At 39.1% G+C, this 22,921-nt stretch overlaps 3 protein-coding genes across 3 annotated transcripts; 2 read left to right on the forward strand and 1 right to left on the reverse strand.

Moving 5' to 3' along the window:
* Positions 1–13,377: 13,377 nt before the first annotated feature.
* On the forward strand, positions 13,378–14,214 carry LOC138885938 (uncharacterized mitochondrial protein AtMg00810-like). Its single transcript, XM_070166944.1, has 2 exons — positions 13,378–13,534; positions 13,937–14,214. The coding sequence occupies exons 1-2, from the start codon at positions 13,378–13,380 to the stop codon at positions 14,212–14,214; spliced, it is 435 nt and encodes a 144-aa protein (XP_070023045.1).
* Positions 14,215–14,280: 66 nt separating this feature from the next.
* Positions 14,281–14,631, forward strand: LOC138885939 (secreted RxLR effector protein 161-like). Its single transcript, XM_070166945.1, has one exon. It carries the CDS (start codon positions 14,281–14,283, stop codon positions 14,629–14,631), a length of 351 nt encoding a protein of 116 aa, XP_070023046.1.
* A 4,762-nt stretch (positions 14,632–19,393) lies between these two features.
* Positions 19,394–22,504, reverse strand: LOC104249938 (5'-adenylylsulfate reductase 3, chloroplastic-like). The gene is made up of 5 exons (XM_009806471.2): positions 22,294–22,504; positions 21,996–22,157; positions 21,777–21,903; positions 20,032–20,836; positions 19,394–19,856 (listed from the first exon to the last, which is right to left on the reverse strand). Exons 1-5 carry the CDS (start codon positions 22,364–22,366, stop codon positions 19,626–19,628), a joined length of 1,398 nt encoding a protein of 465 aa, XP_009804773.1. The 5' UTR covers positions 22,367–22,504; the 3' UTR covers positions 19,394–19,625.
* Positions 22,505–22,921: the final 417 nt, after the last annotated feature.

Here is a 22,921-nt window from a genome sequence, read left to right on the forward strand (position 1 = left end):
CTAATAAATCAATCTGAATCTGACTCAATGATGCAAGAGGTCGTTTGTGATGATGAATCTGAATGTGATGAAGGTGAAGCCTTCGAAGAGATAAACCGAGAACTATGCCAATTTGAAGAAAAACCCAAGCCTAACCTAAATGACACTGAGGCTGTAAATCTAGGAGACGCTGATAACGTCCAAGAAACCAAAATCAGCATCCACATTGAGCCGAAGGTCAGGGAAGAATTGATCAAAACCCTCATGGAATTCAAAGATGTTTTTGCATGGTCATATGACGATATGCCTGGATTAAGCACCAATTTAGTGGTTCACAAATTGCCCACTGACCCGGCATACCCTCCGGTCAAGCAAAAACTAAGGAAATTTAAAACAGAAATGAGTGTAAAAATCAAAGAAGAGGTGATTAAGCAGTTGCAGGCAAAGGTCATTCGGGTCACTCGATATCCCGAGTGGTTGGCCAATGTGGTACCAGTTCCAAAGAAGGATGGGAAAATCAGGGTGTGCGTCGACTACCGCAACCTCAACAAAGCAAGTCCCAAGGACAATTTTCCATTGCCCAACATCCATATCTTGATCGATAATTGCGCTGGGCGCGAGATCGGATCCTTTGTAGATTGCTATGCGGGTTATCATCAGATCCTAATGGACGAGGAAGATGCGGAAAAGACAGCATTTATCACGCCATGGGGAACCTACTGCTATCGGGTAATGTCGTTCGGATTAAAGAACGCCGGGGCAACGTACATGCGAGCAATGACTGCTGTGTTTCATGACATGATACACAAAGAAATCGAGGTGTACGTCGATGATGTGATCATAAAGTCTTGGCGTCAGGAGGACCATGTAGCAGACCTAAGGAGATTTTTCCAAAGACTCCGAAGGTATGATATCAAGCTTAACCCGGCCAAATGCGCATTCGGGGTTCCATCAGGAAAGCTGCTAGGATTCATCGTCAGTCGACGGGGGATTGAGTTAGACCCATCCAAAATTGAATCCATCCGAGATTTGCCACCGCCAAGGAACAAAACAGAGGTAATGAGTTTGCTGGGTAGACTCAATTACATCAGCAGGTTCATCGCTCAACTCACAGCAACTTGTGAGCCCATATTTCGGCTGCTGAGAAAGGATGCTGCGGTAGGTTGGACGGCAGAGTGTCAGGAGGCTTTCGACCAATCAAAGGGTATCTGTCTAATCCACCCGTATTGGTCCCGCCTAAGCCAGGGAAGCCCTTAATTCTTTACCTGACGGTCTTGGAAAATTCATTTGGTTGTGTACTGGGGCAACATGATGACACAGGAAGGAAGGAGCAGGCCATCTACTATCTTAGCAAGAAATTCACAGTACATGAGGTCAAGTACACTCAACTCGAGAAAACATGTTGCGCCCTAACTTGGGTAGCTCAGAAGTTGAAGCACTACCTGTCTTCATATACTACTTATCTCATATCCCGTTTGGACCCATTGAAGTATATCTTTCAGAAACCTATGCCCACAGGAAGGTTAGCAAAATGGCAAATTCTGCTCACAGAGTTTGATATCGTCTATGTAACGAGGACAGCCATGAAAGCCCAGGCGTTGGCCGACCATTTGGCAGAGAATCCCGTTGATGAAAAGTACGAGCCCTTAAGAACGTACTTTCCCGACGAAGAGGTAATGCATACAAATGAGATGGAATTAACTGAGGAGCCGGGTTGGAAGCTTTTCTTCGATGGAGCTGCAAACGCGAAAGGGGTTGGAATAGGAGCAGTACTCATTTCTGAAATAGGACGCCATTATCCTGTTACGGCTCAACTACGCTTCTATTGCACCAATAATATGGCCGAGTATGAAGCTTGCATTCTGGGTCTGCGCTTAGCTGCGGACATGGATGTCCAAGACGTCTTGGTCTTGGGAGACTCGGACCTCTTGGTACATCAAATTCAGGGTGAATGGGAAACACGAGATCTAAAGCTCATACCATACCGACAATGCTTGCATGATCTGAGCAAGCGATTTCGATCGGTGAAGTTCAAACATATCCCGAGAGTTCACAATGAGGTTGCGGACGCCTTAGCCACCTTAGCATCAATGCTGCACCACCCTGACAAAATGTATGTTGATCCTCTGCATATCCAGGTCCGTGATCAGCACGCTTATTGCAACGCCGTAGAAAAGGAACCGGATGGCGAACCCTGGTTCCATGATATCAAGGAATACCTCAGAATGGGGACATATCCAGAACAAGCCACTGGAGACCAAAAAAGAGCCCTTCGGCGTTTGTCGAATGGTTTCTTCCTCAGCGGAGGAGTGTTGTACAAAAGAACCCCGGATTTGGGATTGTTGAGATGTATAGATGCCGGTCAAGCCACGACGGTTATGGCAGAGGTACATGCTGGAGTTTGTGGGCCACACATGAGCGGATATGTATTGGCAAGGAAAATCCTTCGAACAGGGTGTTATTGGCTCACCATGGAACACGACTGTATCACTTTCGTGAGGAAGTGCCATCAGTGCCAGGTACATGGAGATCTGATCCATTCCCCGCCGACAGAGTTACATACAATGTCAGCACCCTGGCCGTTTGTGTCATGGGGCATGGATGTCATTGGACCTATTGAGCCGGCAGCATCCAACGGTCATAGGTTCATTCTAGTGACCATTGATTACTTCACCAAATGGGTTGAGGCTAAAACCTTCAAGTCGGTAACTAAAAAGGCAGTGGTGGATTTTGTGCATTCCCATATCATCTGCAGATTTGGGATCCCAAAAGTAATCATCACGGATAACAGTGCGAATCTTAATAGCAGCCTGATGAGAGAGGTATGCCAACAATTCAAGATTACACACCGCAATTCCACCCCATATCGTCCCAAGGTGAATGGAGCAGTCGAAGCAGCCAATAAGAATATCAAGAAGATACTGCGAAAGATGGTGGAAGGGTCCAGACAATGGCACGAGAGATTACCCTTTGCTCTGTTAGGTTACCGCACTACCGTCCGGACTTCTATAGGTACAACTCCTTATTTGTTAGTGTATGGAATCGAGGCCGTAATACCAACAGAGGTCGAAATTCTATCCCTCCGGATTGTCGCTGAAGCCGGGATTGATGATGAGGAATGGGTCAAAGCTCGATTGGAACAGTTGAGCCTGATAGATGAGAAAAGATTGGCAGCAGTGTGCCATGGTCAGCTGTACCAGAAGAGAATGGCAAGAACATACAATAAGAAGGTGTGCCCTAGGAAGTTTGAAGTAGGGCAGCAGGTATTGAAGAAGATCCTCCCACATCAGGTCGAGGCAAAAGGCAAATTCGCCCCAAATTGGCAAGGGCCTTATATCGTGACCAGAGTATTGTCCAACGGTGCTTTGTGTTTGACAGATATCGAGGGGAGATGTGTCGACATGGCTATCAATTCTGATGCAGTCAAGAGATATTATGCGTAATTTCTTTAATTATGGCAATTATTGGTTCGTTTGTTTGTATTTGGCATTTATTGGATAATGAGATGACGGAGGCAATTCTTTCTTCTATCCAAACACTTTTAACCCTTGCTTCCCCTTTTGAGCCTTAAGTTATTCTTTCATACCCCTCTTTTGGAATCACTAATGGAAAAGACATGGAAAAAAGGAAAAAAAAAAAGAAAAAAAAAAGAGAAAAAGAAAAGAAAAAATCTTTAAAGGAAAAGGAAAAGAAGGAGAAAGAAAAGAAAAGAAAACAAAGAAAAAAGAAGATAAAATCATAAGAAATACAAAACCATGGGAACTACGTTTGACCTGATTCCTCAAAGAGGATACGTAGGCGCCTCACGGCTCGGTCATAAAATGCATCATAGTGAATATAGGATGCATAATGTACATAGTGTACATAATAGGCACAGTGTGCGTAACGCACGTAGCTCAACACAAGTATAAAAAATAAAATTCCCCAAGCAAGAAAACTGGGGCAGAGGTTATGTTTTAAGTTCCAACAAAGGTTTGATTCCAAAAGTTGTAGCAGATCACCCATCAAATTATTTCATTTTTTGATAGCCTTTCTTTAACCCCACACCAAAACCAACATCGACGTCCAAAAGACCTCCCGATCAATATCCAAGAGATGCTAAGTCAGGCAAATAAAGCCGAGAATAATACACCGATCCCCAGCAAAGAAGAGGATCGTAAGACTGGGAATGAATTGATGGTCAAAGGAATCTCCAGAAGAGAGGGTCGTATCAACAACACCCCGATTCCTCGATGAAGAAATAAAATGAGAGAGTCTTATCGGTGAAAACCTTCACAGGCACCGAAAGGCGACGTAAGATGAGGGATATAAAATGAGAGAGTCTTATTGGTGAAAACCTTCACAGGCACCATAAGGCGCCGGGAGATGAGAGAAAAGAGAGAGTCTCATTGGTGAAAACCCCTCGAAGGGCACTATGAGGCGACAAGACAGATCAACAAAAAACGACCACATTCGCAACGAAATGGACACTCATTTATCATCCCCAGCAAGTCAGACCACCGGAAAAATCGATTGATACAAATAGGCTAGGTCGGGAATCTATGGTGCACGTCATGATCACGGGGACCAGTCATGTCCTCCAGATAAGTTCTTCTGAGTTTCTTCTCCCACCAAATATTGGTTCAGAAAGATTTTTCCTTTTTCTATCTTTTATTTCTCTTCCTAAAAATTTGTCTTGAAAAGGATTTTTCAAAGCTTACTACCAGAGACCGAAGGGGAATTCATCCAATGCAGGATAACACAAACAATCTTAAAGGCCGGCCCCAGGCAATGCAATGATCGTGCCTGGCAGTTTTGGAGGAAGTAAGCTCCTAAAGGGAGTGGTTTCGGGATTAAAAACAGACTCCCACAGCATGTGCTTAAAGAGAAAGCTGGAAAGGGGATAAATTGAAAACCAGCCCCAGCAGGCTAGAAACCCCCAGCAAGCAATTTTGTCCACCAACCAATTATGGGACATAGAGCAAGAAAAGGGGAAGAGAGGAAAAAATCATCCGCCGGAAAGGCACCTTCTACCACCACGATTAAAACTAACTAAATCCTTTTGTCTGCTGCAGGAAAACAAAGGATTGATGATGGCAGCAAGACGCAACGCCAGGGAAATCACCAAAAACCAGGGGCAGAAAATTTTCTACCGATTGTTGAAAATTTTCTCAGAAGAACGGGGAAAACAATTTCAATACATTTAAGTTCTAGGTCGCCCACCAGTAAAATGCAGGAATACGTTTAAGTTCTAGGTCGCCCACGAGTATAATGCGGGAATACTTTTAAGTTCTAGGTCACCCACCAGTATAATGCGGGAATACATTTAAGTTCTAGGTCGCCCACCAGTAAAATGCGGGAATACTTTTAAGTTCTAGGTCGCCCACCAGTAAAATGCGGGAATACATTTAAGTTCTAGGTCGCCCACCAGTATAATGCGGGAATACTTTTAAGTTCTAGGTCGCCCACCAATATAATGCGGGAATACTTTTAAGTTCTAGGTCGCCCACCAGTATAATGCGGGAATACATTTAAGTTCTAGGTCGCCCACCAGTATAATGCGGGAATACATTTAAGTTCTAGGTCGCCCACCAGTAAAATGTGGGAATACTTTTAAGTTCTAGGTCGCTCACCAGTATAATGCGGGAATACTTTTAAGTTCTAGGTCGCCCACCAGTAAAATGCGGGAATACATTTAAGTTCTAGGTCGCCCACCAGTATAATGCGGGAATACTTTTAAGTTCTAGGTCGCCCACCAGTATAATGCGGGAATACTTTTAAGTTCTAGGTCGCCCACCAGTATAATGCGGGAATACTTTTAAGTTCTAGGTTGCCCACCAGTAAAATGCGGGAATACATTTAAGTTCTAGGTCGCCCACCAGTAAAATGCGGGAAATATATTTAAGTTCTAGGTCGCCCACCAGTAAAATGCGGAAATACTTTTCAGCTATAGATTTTGGAATCAGTAACCCCACCTGAAGGCGGAGGGTTACAACAGAGATCCCCAAGCAGGAAACAATAAAATCCCCAGCACCAAGAAGCAGAAGGCTGCAAAGGTAAGCGCGCGATTCAAAAGGAAGAAGGAACGCGTCTCAAAAGAAGCAGTTTGGGAACGTTATAGCATACCCAACATAACAATTTTGATGAAGGAAGCCATACCACTGAAGAAACCATTGAAAGGTTTAAAGAAGAGGGCCATGTTCCCAGCAGATCAAGCGAAGTGATGAAAACTGGTATTCAGAAAAGGCGAAGGACCAGTATCATCCCCCCAAGTTCACAAAATAAAGGCATCAGAGGAAAGCGCTGGTCGACAAGAAAGCAAGGCAACAAGAACAAGTCGAGGATAGATGAGATCTCATGATCTATAGTCTAGTTTAGCTTCTTGTTTTTCCTTTCAGAACAATGTAACAAGGAGATCAGTGAGCGGTAGCATCCTACAGCAGCATGCAACAGCGCACAACAGCGGCGAGCACTACAATCACACGGTAGTCCCAGCTACCAAAATTTCCAAACTACATTGACCTGATTCCTGCTCAGCCCAGGATATGTAGGAAACCTCTGAAGCAAAGGTTCGTCAAATCTTTTTTTCAAAAAATGCTTCACACGGAGTACTCGGACGAGCAAAAATCGCCCGCTTTATCTTTGCGCGAAAACCCTTCGTTGTCTTCGTGCAAAGAGGGGCAGCTGTAAGCACGTGATTTTTGCTTCACGGACAATCGCTCCAAAAGAAAACAAAAATAGTGACAAATGACTCCGCTGTACAATTCTTTCGATTTTTCGTGGCATGTGCTGTTTAGTCATTTGTGGTTCGGTCCATGTTGCATCTGATCTTATCAATCAAAATACAAAGTATGTCTGTCATGGCAATCAAACCGTAATTCGTTCATTGAAAGAAAATTCAAAAAAAATATATATATGTGCATCGTCCGTTCTAGGTGGTGATTTAACTTACTTAAATATTTTGTGATAATTGTGTTAAAATGTTACATTGTTGTTTGTTTTAATTTCATTGTTTTTTTATTATTATTTTTATTTTTTGTTTAAAAATAGAAAACAAAAGAAAAGAGTGAATGAAAATCAGTTTGGGCCCAAGAAATAAAACAAAAATAGGCCCAAACCAGCACACAAGTCCGGTCCAAACCAGGCCTGCCCAGGCACCCCCCAAAACGACGCCGCATCAGGCGTCTGATCTGAGCCGTTCAACCACACTAATCCAACGGTCCACCTCAGCACCCGTAACCCGACCTGTTTAGCCGGTCCAACCCAACCCATCACTTAAACCCAAACGACCCCGTTTTAATACCAAACGACCTCGTCTCACCCCTCACCATCAGATCCAAGCCGTTGAGATCATCTGATCCAATGGCTCAGATCTAAACCCCTAGACCATATATAAGCTTTCTATCACACCCCACGCCCCCTATCCGAACCCCCCTTCACTCATCTCCTTCCCCAAGCCTGAAACCCCCCAAACCCTAGCAGCCGCCCTGATTCCCCTTTCACCAGAACCCGGCGGCATGAACACCGATGACCCTCTCCTGAACACCCTAAGACCCCCTCACTCTCCTGAACATGGATCTATTACCCCCTAGCCTCGAATCCCCTTCCTTCATCTCGAATCTTCATTTGAAGATTCGAGTCGAACCCGGACCTATACCAAACCTCACCATCTTCATACCAGACACTCCCCTGACCCCCCTCGTGACCAAACCAGGCTTGGTTTGGTCCGAATCTACCCACAACTCTTAGAATCTCAAATCTGAGAATCCAAAACCTAGAACATGAATAGCCTTGGAAACCGGCCAGTCTTAACAAGGTTTGAGGTCTAATAGACCTTAATCAAGGTGTTCTCATGTGAGAACACCCTGATTAAAGTTTGTTCGGCCTCAAGGGGTCAAAATTGAGTCGGATTTGGTTCAGTTTTGTGTGGACATTTTTCGGTAAGTTTTCTTTTCCTTTTTGTTTTATTCAACTGCTAGTTAAGTTGTCAGCATGTTTCGTTGTGTATGTTTGTTATTTTTTTTGTTATTTTCCATTCGGATTTCTTCCATCTATGTCAAAGACCTTTTATTTGGTCAGTTGATTTTCTGTGTGTTCTGAATGTATTCTGTGGTATACATGATCGTCAATTAAATTAGTCGTCAAATGAGTTAATTCATATAGGTTCCCAGTGATTGAACAAAGTTGTCTGAAGTCATTCGGGACTCTGTACGTGTTGTTTATATGAACGATTGATTGTTATGTGTTACGATTAATATAGTCGAGTCGATGTATGTCGTCAATTAGTTTCAGTCATTAATGGTAACAACTTGATCCATGTTGTTTATTGCTGCTGTGATCGTATTTGAATTCAATTAGGAACTGAGTGTGTTGCCTGAGATCTGTTCGAATTGAATCAAAAACATTTGAGGGTGTGTTATAGTTGCAGTCCAGGCTGTGTGTTTTTTTTATGGATAACATGTTCTCTTGGCTTAGACTGTGGGCAGCATGTGTATGATTAGCTTTAAGGAATTAAAATAATTGGACATCATGTGCTGTCAGATTATATTCCTGCTGCCCATACTTTGGCTAAATAAATAAGGGATTAGGACACTTTAACAACAAAAAGAGAGAGGGGCTGTCAGGGATTTCATGGGAGTTTTGTTATTTAAAATAAGTGAGTGGAAAAACAACAGGGAGGGGGAATTCTGAGTTGTCCAGCAGGCTGTAAAGTGCTGAGGTTAGGCTATAAGAAGGGGGATTCTTTTTGAAAGAGGAGGGTTTTTTTTTTTGCTGAAGAGGACTGGAAGAAAGAAACATAAATTCAGAGGATATTGTAACCAAACATTGTCTGTAAACTACATAAGAGCTCACATTGGTCAAGCTGTCTTGGCCAAGTTCTGTTGTTTACCCTTTCGAGCTGGTCGTGATTGTCAAACTGTTGGTGTGGTTACTTTGAATACTCTGCTATTTTTGCTGGTTCATTACTCTGTTTCTAGGACTGTTTAGTTTGGTGCTCGACCAACTATTGGGTGTTTCCTCGTGGTGGAAACTGTTGCTGTTACTGCATTGTTGCTCCATTGTTGCTGTGTGTCTATTTTTGTTGTTGTGCTTGCTGACTGATCCTCTTCTTTCTTTTGTTCTCTATATCAAGTACACGACTAATACACTGTCAATGTAATTGGAAAGTTGAGCATGAATACAAAAGAAAAGACTTGAAGAATGACTTTTATACATAGATTGTTACACTAAATGTCATGTACTGTATAATAATTTTCATTCCTGTTTGGACAATAGAAGTAGCCTGCATGCTTAGTATATATCAATGTAGATTAGTGAATATTAGTTCACATATGTATGATGTTAGATGAAAATATTCCCACTGCAATAAGTTGTATCTTAGACTCAGTTTGATTGTGTAGTATATTCTCTAATGTAGGCCAAGTATGAAAACTATCCACTACTAATTAAGTTCTTTCCCTTCTGTCAAATTGTCGCATATAAACTGATAAACTCATTTTAAGAACAAAGAACCAGTTCAGGGCCTCAACCTCATGAAGGTCGAGCCCAGGTCGAAACAGACCAAGCAGGCCCGCATCGGATAAACAGTGGCCCAAGTCTGGCCCATCCCGCATGAGCTGGATTTGGGCCCATAATGTTCGATTAGTTGTCCATGTGCGTAATCACGTTTTTTTTATTTCTGTAAAAGCATTTTAAATCCTGCTATAAATAAGCCTGCAAGCATGTAATTAACTAGGACTATCTCTGTTTTCTATTAGTAGAGACAAACGCGACAAGAAACGTAGTTTCTATAGGATATCCTTTTAAAATAAGGACGAGATGAGCCTCGACAAAGAACAAAGAAAAACGCACAAATTGCGGGGCCCTCGTTAAATATATATATATATTGAAGCATTCAGTCCCTAAGGTGGGTCGTTTTAGCAAATCTCACGACCTCCCGGAATAATAACGCGATAGCCTCTTTAAGCGCGTATTTAATAATTTTACCTTCTTAAATTCGGGTGCGCATTTATGTGATCCAAATCCAAATCTCGACGGATTCGAAATGTGTTTCTAATCACGGGTACATTGATTGTGACGTGGTTCGAGATGCATGTCCATGACGTCGCAAATTCCTTTTAAAAAGAACGAGACGAGCCTCGACAAACAAAATGTACACAGCTGCGGGGCCCTCTAGATGTATGTATATATCAAAGTATTTAGAATTCGGGATGTGCCGTTTAACGAATTTTTACGACCTTCCTCAAAATAACAAGACGCTAGTTGCTTTAGGCGCGCCTCTAATAATTTATTTTCCTTAATTCGGGTGCACATTTATGTGATCCAAATCCAAATCTCAACCGAGTCGAGATATATCGATAGCCACGGGTGCATTGATGTAACGTGGTTCGAGATATATTTTCACGACGTTGCAATTCTTGTAAAATAATAATAACGACAAAAGCGGTTAAAAGTTAAAATTTGCACATATGTTCAATTTGTATAAAATCAGATAATCAAGCCGAATACAACAGTTGAGCGACCGTGCTAGAACCACGGAATTCGGGAATGCCTAACACCTTCTCCCGGGTTAACAGAATTCCTTATCCGGATTTCTGGTACGTAGACTATAATATAGAGTCATCCTTTTCCTCGATTCGGGATTAAAATTGGTGACTTGGGACACCCTAAATCTCCCAAGTGGCGACTCTGAAATAAATAAACCCATCCCATTTCGATTGTCCTTTAATTGGAAAAAACTCCCCTGCCCCCTCGCGGGTGAGGAAAAAAGGAGGTGTGACAATTATTATTTATCGTAGATATTATTCCTGGGACGAATATTATTTTCTCAACATCATGGTATCAGAACCATGACGAATAATGGTTCACTGTCTTTTCAGTACCCCCATCTCACAAAAGATAATTATGAGAAATGGTGTCTACGTATGAAAGCCATTCTTGGCTCCCAAGATGTGTGGAAATCGTAGATAGAGGGTATGCAAAACCTGATAATGAAGAAGCTCTGTATCAAAATGAAAAAGATGTCTTGGCAAAGACAAGGAAGAAGGATCAACAAGCTCTTATGCTCATCCACCAATGTCTTGATGATGCTATGTTTGAAAAGGTGGCAGATGCTACCACCTCAAAGGAAGCTTGGGAGATTTCACAAAATTCTCTTCAAGGAGTTGACAAAGTAAGGAAGGTAAAACTTCAAACTCTAAGAGCTGATTTTGAAGTTTTAAAAATTAAAGAATCAGAATGCATTTCGGATTATTGTTCAAAAGTGAAGGCTGTTGTGAATCAATTAAGAAGATATGAGGAGGACATAGAAGTTGTCCGCGTGGTAGAAAAGATCCTTCACACTTTAACACCTAAATTTGATTTTGTGGTGTGTGCTATTGAGGAGTCTAAGATTTAGACTCTATGATGGTGGAGCAATTAGAGAGTTCTTTACAGGCCTACGAAGAAAAGATAAAAAAGAGTCAAGAAGTGCCACTGGAGCAACTTCTTAAAACTCAGGCATCCTTCAAGAATTATGGAGGTGAAAAGAGCTATCGAAGGAATGGACGGGGACAAGGCCGTGGCGTTCATGGAAGAGGAAGAACTAATAGTAACAACTTCAACAATGAAAGTAAAATCCATCAAACATTCAGAGGTAGTGGTCGTGGACAAAGAGGAGGAAGAGAACGTGGCTACTTCCAAGAAAATAATGGACAAAGGTATGACAAATAAAAAATTAAGTGTTATAATTGTCATAAATTTGGCCATTACTCTTGGGAATGTCGTAGCAATGTTGAAGAAAAAGCTAATCTTGTTGACGACAAGAAAGACGAAGATGAGTCAACGTTGTTGCTAGCACTCAAGGAAGAAGACATGGATGATTGTAGCTCGTGATATTTGGACAATGGAGCAAGCAATCAAATGTGTGGATGCAAAGAGAAGTTTGTGGAGATCAATAAGGCGGTGAGAGGTAATGTGTCCCTTGGAGATACCTCAAAGATTCAAATCGAATGGATAGGTACGATTCTGATCTCCTGTAAAGATGGTAGTCACCAGCTAATTCAAGATGTTTATTATGTCCCAAAATTAAAAAGTAATATTTTGAGTTTGGGCCAATTTCTTGAAAAGGAATATGGCATCCACATGAAAAATATGCATCTTTGGCTTAGGGATTCAAGTGGAATTCTAATTGCTAAAGTGCATATGGCAAAGAATAGATTATTTTCTTGGAATCTTAAGACAATTGACGCAAAGTGTTTGAAGGATAATGTGTAAAATGAATCATGGTGTTGGCACATGCGATTTGGGCACTTGAATTTGAAGAGCTCAAATCAATAGGAGAAAAGAATATGGTGCATGAGATACCATCCCAATCAATTGTGTGAGCTTATCTTCTTGGAAAACACGCGAGGAGGAGTTTTCTGAAGGAGTCCATGTCAAGAGTAACCATGCTACTCCAACTTTTTCACACTGATGTGTGTGGGCCAATCAATCCACCTTCTTTTGGTAAAAGTAAATGCTTTCTTCTTTTCATTGATGATTTTAGCAGAATGGCTTGGGTTTATTTCTTGAACCAAAAATCTACAGCTTTTGTTGCTTTTAAAAATTTCAAAGTACTTGTGGAAAAAGAAAGTGGCTATGAAATAAAAGCTTTAAGGACCAATAGAGGAGGTGAATTCACTTCAAAAGAATTTAATGACTTTTGTCAGTCTCATGAAATTCTTCGCCCTCTAACGGTACCTTATTCACCTCAACAAAATGGAGTTACAGAGAGAAAGAATCGAATGATTCTTAATATGGCTAGATGTATGTTGAAAGCTAAAAGTATTCCCAAGGAATTATGGGCCAAAGCTGTTTCCTATGCAGTTTATTTGAACAACAAGTCTCCAACAATAAATGGTAGAGATCAAACCCCTCAAGAAGCTTGGAGTGGAAGAAATCCAAGTGTTAAGCACTTGAGAATATTTGGATGCATAGCCTATGCTCATGTACCACAACAAGAGAGAGAGAAGCTTACGATCGAAGTGTCAAGAATATGTTTGTTGTCTATGATACAAGTTTAAAAGACTACAAGTTATACAACCGAAGTAGCAACAAAGTGGTGGTAAGTCGCGATGTTGAATTTGATGAAGAATTGACATGGAATTGGGAAGCTTAGGAAGGAACTTCATATAATTTTCTTCCATACTTTGGTGATGAAGAAGAACTAGAGACCGTGGAACATGTGTAGTATAAAAATCCACCTCCTTCTCCATCCAATGTTGCATCTCCTTCTTCTCAAGAAAGTTCAAATGAACAGCCGCAAAGGATGAGGCGTATTCAAGAGCTCTATGAGGACACCGAAGAAGTTACTAATTTTGATTTTTTATGTTGTCTCTCTGCTGATAGTGAACCAATGAACTTTGATAAAGTTGTTACAAACAAAGGTGGAGACAAGCCATGGAGGAGGAGATCGAGCCAATAGAGAAGAACAACTCCAGGGAGTTAACAACTCTTCCCAAGGGTCATCGAACAATTGGAATAAAATGGGTAAACAAGACAAAGAAGAATGTTGATGGAGATGGGAAGAGATACAAGGAACGACTTGTGGCTAAAGGCTAGAAGCAAAGGCAAGGCATTGACTGTGAAGAAGTCTATGCACTTGTTGCCCGCATGGAGATAATTCGTTTGTTGATCTCTTTTGCGGCACAAATGAAGTGGAAGATTTATCAACTAGACGTCAAGTCAGCCTTCTTGAATGGCTATCTTGAAGAAGAAGTCTATGTTGAACAACCACTGGGAATTATGGTCAAAAACCATGAATATAAAGTGTTGCAGTTGAAGAAAGCTTTATATGGATTGAAGTAAGCCTCATGGGCATGGAATAGTTGCATCGACAAGTATTTTCAAGACAATGGATTTACTCGTTGTCTTCATGAATATGCTCTTTACCTTAAAGTTCATACTAATGGAGATATCTTGCTTGTTTGTCTCTATGTTGATGATCTTATTTTTACAGGTAATAACCCAAGTTTGTTTGAAGGCTTTAAGAAAGATATGTCCCGTGAGTTCGAGATGACGGATGTAGGGCTCATGTCATACTACTTGGGCCTAGAAGTGAAGCAGATGGAGGATGGAATTTTTATCTCTCAAGAAAGCTATACAAAAGAGATATTGAAGAAGTTCAACATGCTCGATTGTAACCCCGTGAACACGCCAATGGAGAGTGGGACAAAATTGTCCAAGTTTGATGATGGAGAAAAAGTAGATCCCACATTTTTCAAAAGTCTTACGTGAAGTTTGAGGTACTTGACTTGTACCAAGCCAGATATACTCTTTGCAATTGGAGTAATAAGTCGATTCATGGAAGATCCTAACTCTACTCACTTGAAAGTCGCTAGAAGAATTCTTCGTTACCTAAAAGGTACGATTGATTTTGGATTGTTTTACTCTTCTTATAGTGATTTCAACCTTATGGAATTTTGTGATAGTGATTATGGGGGAGCTATTGATGATAGAAAAAGCACAATTGGTTTTGTGTTTTTCTTGGATGATTCTGTTATTTCTTGGAGTTTAAAGAAACAATCAATTATTACTCTCTCAACTTGTGAAGCTGAATATGTAGCAACAACATCCTGTATATGTCATGCTATTTGGCTGAGAAGATTATTGAACGAGATCAATTTGCAACAATTGAAGCTACAAAGATTTTGATTGACAATAAATTCGCACAAGCACTTGCGAAGAATCTAGTATACCATGATTGAAGCAAGTATATATATAGATACATTATCAGAGAATGCATTGCTAAGAAGGAAGTCGAGCTCAAATATGTTAAATCTCATGATCAAGCTGAAGATATCTTTAAAAAGCCTCTCAAGTTTGAAGATTTTCAGAGATTGAGATCAAAACTTGGAATGAAAAATAAAAATCAATAGCCTTGTGCCTATTTTGCTTGTGAATTTATTTATTGGTAGAGAAGCTTGGCGGAAGATTTTACTTGGAGCCAAAGTGTACAAAGATGTAGAGGAGAATTAAAATTCTCATGTAGCACACTTGGAGCCCAAGGTTATTTTCTCCTATAAATGGAGGAGCTCTCTCACTTCTTCAAATACACCAAAAAGTATAGAGAAGTAACAGAAGTTAGAGAGAGTAATCCAAAGATCGTGGTCGGTGAGATAAATAGTGAGTGTGAGTAATATTGTTGTGAGGTATTTAAAATAAAGAGTGTTATTTCTTTTGAAGTTGTAGAAGTCTCTTGACACTACTCAGTTGTAATATTATAGTGGTAATATTGCTTCGCTCGGGTATTGTATTTTACTCCTTTCAAAAATTTGATGTCTTTATTACTCTCTTACTTTATTGTTATTTATCGTAGATATTGTTCCTGGGCGGCATATTGTTTTCCCAACAAAGAGGACCCTTATGGAATATTTTTACAGAGGGTGAGGAGTAACAAAATGAGTTGGCTTTGGCTAGGGGAGAAGGACCGGGAATCCGTTGGGGAATTCTTGTGAGGGAATAAAATGTGAATGTGTAGGTGTGTTATCAGGAGCGGACCTAGCCTTGCGGTTGCGGTTTCGGCCGAACCCAGCAACTTTGATTCAAACTCTATGTTTGTCTTGAGAAATCCATTGAATATATACAAATTAGTAATTTAGATCCCAGTAGTTTAAACTGATTGAAAATTCAAACCCATAAACTTCAAATCCTGACTCAGCTTCTGTGTGTGATCACGTGAGTGCATGCGAGGAGAGGATAAATTTTGTTACAAAGTGATGGTGGAGAATCTTTGCCAATTGGCGAATATTCATTGGCTCTTTTCTTTTTTATTGATTTTCTTTACTTGGTAATAATAATAAACATAAAATTACAACATACTCAATATTTATTTCTTAAAAGACTCTAACTTAGAAAATACACTAAACTAAAATAAAAATATATTTTTGAAAACTTTTTTTTCTTTTCTACAAAAATAAAAACAAAAGCTACTACTCTGAAAAAATATAAAATATTTTTGTGGTTTTCAATTTTATCAACTAAACTTTACTAAAAGTAAAAACAAAAGTTCTAAATGCCAAAACTAAACATAAAAATATTTAAATACTAAAAAGTGATAAAATTTTCAAATATGATCAAAAATTAGGTGCTCACACATGATGTATGTTAGATGGTGATAATGATGTAAATTAATAACTAACCATAGCTATTACTAATATATAATATATGAAACAATCACAAAGTAATCCAGTCCATGAGGAATCTATTAATATTGTTTGTTAAGTTTGGCATGGATCAATCTTATAAATATGGTACACCCCATAAACAAAATAGACTCATTCGGATCACTGTCTATTCTACCTTAAGATAGAAACTGTGGGAATGGCTTCAAAATTGTTTCCTTTTCTTCTCATTATCGTGGTGATTGGTAAGTCTTCTTCCTATAAATTTTTTGTTCTAATTTCCGAATGGTCTGCTTGAAAAATAATCAGCATCTCTTTAAAGTAAAAAGGGAAAGTGCAAATATAATTAAATCGATGGGTTTAACATTGAAGTCATACCTATAGGGTACAAAAATTTGTAAGCTTACCTATTTTAAGATCTATTTTAGACGAACTGGTCTGAAGTTGGAAAAATCCACTATCTCAAGTTACAAACTTCAAACATAAAATGGGTATGAACTTAGCCTTACCAAAGTTTCACTCCATAAATAAATGTCCTAAGTTTTGGCTTGAGAAAAGCTATGTCTAAAGTTTGACTTGACAGAAGCAAACTTCTGAAAGAATTGAAGTTTGGCTTAACTGAAATAACTTCAGATATTTTTGTCTCAAGTTTGACTTGTTTCTTCATTCATTTCACTCATGATACCTCAATTTAATTTGTTCCTTTGAGATTAGTCCAAAATAAATAGAAATCTACAGGAGAAGAAGAAGCGGAGAAGAAGCATCGTTATCTAAAGGCATATTTAAATTGGGTACCAGTTATAAATTTTAAAAATTGGGTGTTAAATGGCGACGACCAAATAAAGTGCATTGTAAAATTTTTATGGAGAAAAGAATCTTTTGCAAAATTGAACCTTTTAGATCACGGTCTAAAGATTCTTGAATAAATAAATTTTTTTTAAGAAAACGTTAAAGATCACAATCTAATATATTGGATGTTATTGCAAATTTTATTTTAGACTACAGTGTAATCTTTGTGAGCAAACTAAAACATACTACGACAAACAATCAAACATTATACACAAATCTAATCTTGTCCGAAAGAAATAATTTTTGAAGGGCTATATTTGCACAACTTCTTTAAATAAGAAAAGTTCTAAACAGTGGCTTGAAACAAGAACATTTCTGTAAATCTACACGAATTAATAACCGATTAGATCTAGACTACTTGTTTAGTCCCACTGACTTAAATCCGTTATGATCCTAACAAACATTGAACGAATTATATCAGTGAATCTTCATATGAATAGCCGGTCAGTTTCATTATTTACTTTTTCAAGTGGCTATATATAAATTATAAACTAATTATACATAGTTATACACATATTATACATCTACTATTTAGGTTAATTCTTTCTTCTTCTTCTTCTTTATATCATTATCTATTTATTCCGTCAAAATTTTCATGTAACCTTTACATTGATTTTGACAGGTATGTGAGGAAGGCTGAAACCCAAAAACAGTGTTGCTTTCCATGCGAGACAGATGCAGATTGCGACAGGCAATGTGGAACTTTTATTATGTTCCGTTGTTTCCTTAACCAATGTTCCTTATGTCCCATTTTTGGCCGTTCTTCACATCCTGGATTTACTATTGCTTATAACAATCTTTCTCCACATTAAGCCCACTGCCTCATCTCTTGATTTACTGTCAACAGACTGTTGGGAATAAACCCCTTACCAAAATAATATTCACGGTAATAAAGCGGAATAATAATGTAGCACCGAGATACGGTAATTAACAATAATAAAAGAGTAATAATGACCCCAAGATTTTTACGTGGAAAACCCTTCTGAATAAGGGAAAAAACCACGACCCCGAGAGGAGCAACTGATATCACAATAGTAAGGAATTTTACACTTTGTAGGTCGGAGATAAATACTCCAAAGACCACTACAACACTCAAAAGAAATAACCCTCTTTTGATATTCCCACCTCACTACAATATCGCTCACTCTCTATTTTCCTCACAGACTATTTTCTTATACCTTGTCTGTGAAACCTCACTCTTTCTTTCTCTCTTTGTTGGTGTGTAGAAATGAGAGTTGAAGCTCTCCTTTTATAGCCAAAGCTTCACTCTCTAAAGCCTACCATATTTGACAATTAATAATGTAGCACCGAGATACGGTAATTAACAAGAATAAAAGAGTAACAATGACACCAAGATTTTTACGTGGAAAACCCTTCTGAATAAGGGAAAAAACCACGACCCCGAGAGGAGCAACTGATATCACTATAGTAAGGAATTTTACACTTTGTAGGTCGGAGATAAATACTCCAAAGACCACTACAACACTCAAAAGAAATAACCCTCTTTTGATATTCCCACCTCACTACAATATCGCTCACTCTCTATTTTCCTCACAGACTATTTTCTTATACCTTGTCTGTGAAACCTCACTCTTTCTTTCTCTCTTTGTTGGTGTGTAGAAATGAGAGTTGAAGCTCTCCTTTTATAGCCAAAGTTTCACTCTCTAAAGCCTACCATATTTGACAATTTACACACACTTTTCACAATTCAACAAAGTTGGCTACCAAACCAAAGAAATTCAACAAGGTTGGCTACCAACCAAACCAAGTCAACAAGGTTGGCTACCAAACCAAAGAAAACTCTTATTAGGCACATGCCTAATACTTCTTCAATGAGATGGACATCATCACAGACCTCCAAATAGCAATACTTGAAATATTAATATCAAATTTTTAGTCTTTTCATTGCTATCATATTGTTTTTCAACCTGTGACTAATTTCACTGAAGAGGAAGCGCTCCGTGTTAAGAATTTTTAGATGGCTAACCGAAGCACCGCGCACTGTGCAAGTGACGAGTATAGCCTGTTTGGCCAAGCTTTTGGAATGAAAAAAGTGCTTTTACGGAGAAACAGAAAAAAATAGCTTCTCTCCCAAAGCACTTTTCTGAGAAGCATTTTTAAGAAGAATACACTTAGAAGCAGTTTTCAAAAGCTTGGTCAAATACTAATTACTACTCAAAAGTGTTTTTCTAATTAATTAGCCAAACACAAACTATTTTTTCCGTCAAAAGTACTTTTTTTTAAAAGTACTTTTGAGAAAAACACTTCTCAAAATAAGCTGATTTTAGAAGCTTGGTCAAACGGGCTAGTAATCTAATTGGTTTTGTCACATTCTCAATGCAATTGATCCAATGAATCAAGTGAGCCAACCAGATTAACGTGGATATTTCTTCACATTATTCATACTCATTTTATCATAAAAGAAATAGAGAAAGAGAGAGAAATGAGGAGAAAGACTTGTATATTGACAAAGCAACAAGAGCAAGAAGATCCACAAAATTGAGGCCGGAGAAATAGACCCTTTTGACTGAGGAAAGCATAGAAAAAAAAATCTAAAATATTGAAATAAAAACTGAGGGACCATATACCATAAATATACAAGCACTATATTCCACAACTCAAGTCCCTCTTCTATTTTACTACTCTGTGTAAAGAATGTGAAGCAACATTTTGCCTTCACCTAAGAGCATTCACAAAAGCCATCAAGGAATCTACATCCCTCTTTTCTGATGGGTACTTAATAGGCTGTGAAGAGTGCTTAGGAAAGAATAGTATTGTGGGAAAGCTGCCAAGCTGCAACTCTTGTTGTGCAAATGTTTTCTGCTCACCATCTGCCCTGAACTTCCCAATCTTCACACCAGAACCCTCCAACTTCTCTGCCAATTCCACATATGATCCTTCCATTGCCTGCAGGAAATGAAAAGAAACATCATCAAGCTAATCCCACAAAGCATTCTTGAAAATGAAAAATAAAATGTTGGTGATTTTTATCGCCTGCCTAAACCTTAGTCAACAAAGTTGTGCAGAAAATGTGCTTGTGGGAGTTAGCAGGTATATACGATAAAATTAGATGATAAATTACCTGGCAGAAGCGGCACCACGGAGCATAAAGAACAACAAGCCAAGGCTCTCTCCGGTCTTCCAATTTCAATAGGTTCTCAATTCCAGGTCTACTCAAGGTAACAATGTCCTTAGTGTCAAAAATATCAGCAACATTGGCACTACCATTTGCTTGCACAGCACTGTTACGATTACCATTTACATTTTCGTCTTTGATGTTTCCTTTGTGCAAGCCACATTCCTTGGCCTTGGCGTCCTCCCACCACCACCTTCCTTCTCTCTCGTGTTGTCCGGGTAGGACTGGCCTTGTGCAAGGTTCGCATCCAATGGAGACATAACCTTTTGAATGCAAAGAGTTCACAGGTACATTCATCGCACGTAAGAAGTTCCATACATCCTTGCCGTCCACATTAGCCACCGGGTTCCACTTCACTAAACTTCCAATTCCACCATCCAACCCCTCGAAAACGGGGTCTACTTGGACAACAGGAATTTCAGATCGAGTTCCAGGGGACTGATCTTTTCGTTGCCCTGTGATCCAGGCACGCAAGCCTTTGAGGGCTCTCCTCAGGGGCCTAACTTTCCTAACACGGCAGCATTCTTGGTGGCCATCTTCATAGAATGAGAAAAGACCTTTGCTCCTCACTAAGGCCTGAACTTCTACAGCATCAGGAAACATGTATTCAATGCGAATACCATAGTGCTTCTCGACAGCATCAAAGAGTTGGTAGGTCTCTGGATTCAACCTCCCGGTATCAAGGCTGAACACTCTAAATGGTCGACCGGTTAAATGAGCATACTCTATCAAAGCGACATCTTCAGCACCACTGCAAGAAAATGTAATGTTCTGAGATGCACCTTACTGGAAATCACCATAAAATAAATATCAGATAAGATTCTGGTATTTAAGTAAAACTGCTCATATATCACGACTCTGAACTTAATTCCATATCTGGTATATGGCCAACAAATCAATTGGCAGAAAGGACCATCTATAGGAAAATTTTAGTGGGAATTAAGCAGACTGCTATATAGATAAAACCAGCAAATTGTAGAGCAACACGAGATCCTTTGGGCATAAGCAATCAATACAAAATCAATGACATTGATTGGAAACTTTCCTGTTGGGAATATGATCAACTTCTACAAATAATTCACATGTGAAATAACATAAAAGAAGAAAACTTTGCACTAGCTTCGCATACACAGATTCAATAATCCAGTATACAAGAATGCATTTCATTCAAGAACGTTCCTTACCCATGTTATTCCGAATAGAAATTTTCAAAACATACACAAAAGCTAAAACAATATACACGAATAACCTATTTGATTTACACGAATCATGAAGTTAACTCTTTCTTTTTCTTTTTGAAAAGGGTCGTGTCTGAACCAGCTTACATGCACCTCAACTAAATTCACCGGGTACCTACTACCTCCAACCAACACAAGTATCCGCTAACTCTGTCCGCAAAGGCACAGATAGATGAGAAGAAATTACCTAGTAGTTTTAGCTCCTTCAAATTGCTATAATCCCTTTTCAATCTTAAAAGTTCTTGTATTTTACTTTCATGGGGTTCTCATGAATCTCATCTATTCCTAATTTTCAACTTAGCATGCACATTCACTGGAAGCATAAGCACAATTAAGCATTATATATGACAACTATTTGGTCCAAAGTGTATCAACTGGAAGCTCTCACATTAATTAGACAAAAATACAACCAAGAACAGAGCATCACTAGTACAGGAAAGGAACAAGATGTACCTGAAAGCAATGGCAATATCATTTCCAAAATTTTCAAGGGCCTTATCCATAATCTCAAGAGGTGAGGCATTTTCAAGCTCCTTCGCCAGTTTCTCATAGTCCTCTGCCTCTACTTTCTCTTCCACCTCTGCCATATTCACCACAAAAACAAAAACAAATCGATCAGTTTCTTATAAATCCAATCAATTACAACCACAAAGTCATGAAAACTCAACATACCAGGTAGAGGAGCAGCAATTGTTGCTGCTGATGGAACTATCGACTCATTCCTTTTAGGCTCAGCGTTTAATGGCTTCACCACACAACGCCTCTGAGAAAAATTCAATGCTTTCAAAGGAATTTGTGGCTGATCCAATAGCTGAAAGTTGCCCAATTGGGATACTGCAAAGATTAAAAAAAAAACAGAAAATGTAAGGAAAAAAATCCAAGAAACGGAAAAATAATTGAACCCCAGATGATAAAATTATCATTTTAAGTGTAAAAAATTGAAACTTGGAAAGGATACAGAAATGGGTACCTTTGGGTTGTTCATAAGAAGACGAAGAAAGAGAGGTATGAATTGCAGTTGAAGAAGTGAAAGCCAAAGCCATTTCTCGAACAGATGTTATAAAACAAAGAATTTTCCAAATGGAAGAGAGTAATTTACAGCAAAGAAAGCTTAATTTGTTGCAGAATTCTCTAAGTTACAATGAAATTGATGTGATTTTTGGCAGGGTATTTCAAGATTTAGAGAGAGAGAATTGAGGGTAAGGATTATAAAGGGACCAGAAAAAAGGGCGAGGTTGTAGGTTCATTGAACCTGGACGTGTTTTGGAATTCGAATGCAAAGTCTGATGTAGCATTGTTTTATGGTCAGTGTGTGATGTGTCCATCAGCGCTTCCGTCATGCAGCTAGTTGAGAGGGGGTGGGGTGGAGGACGAAGTACATTTTATAATTTTCCAAAAAGTTCCAAATTTGGTAATTATCTATACTATATTAAACACGAAAGCCCTTATCGAAATATTGTTTGACTTTTTTACCCTTTAAAAAGAAAATTTGTACTTTGGTTAATTTTCCTAATATTTAGGAATAATTATTTAATATTTTTCCTATTATTTGGGACGGTTTCTTCCAATTCTAGAATTCCTACACTTTCCATTAAGAT

This window comes from Nicotiana sylvestris, chromosome 2 (genome assembly GCF_000393655.2).
Source record: "Nicotiana sylvestris chromosome 2, ASM39365v2, whole genome shotgun sequence".
NCBI classification, from domain to species: Eukaryota; Viridiplantae; Streptophyta; class Magnoliopsida; order Solanales; family Solanaceae; genus Nicotiana; species Nicotiana sylvestris.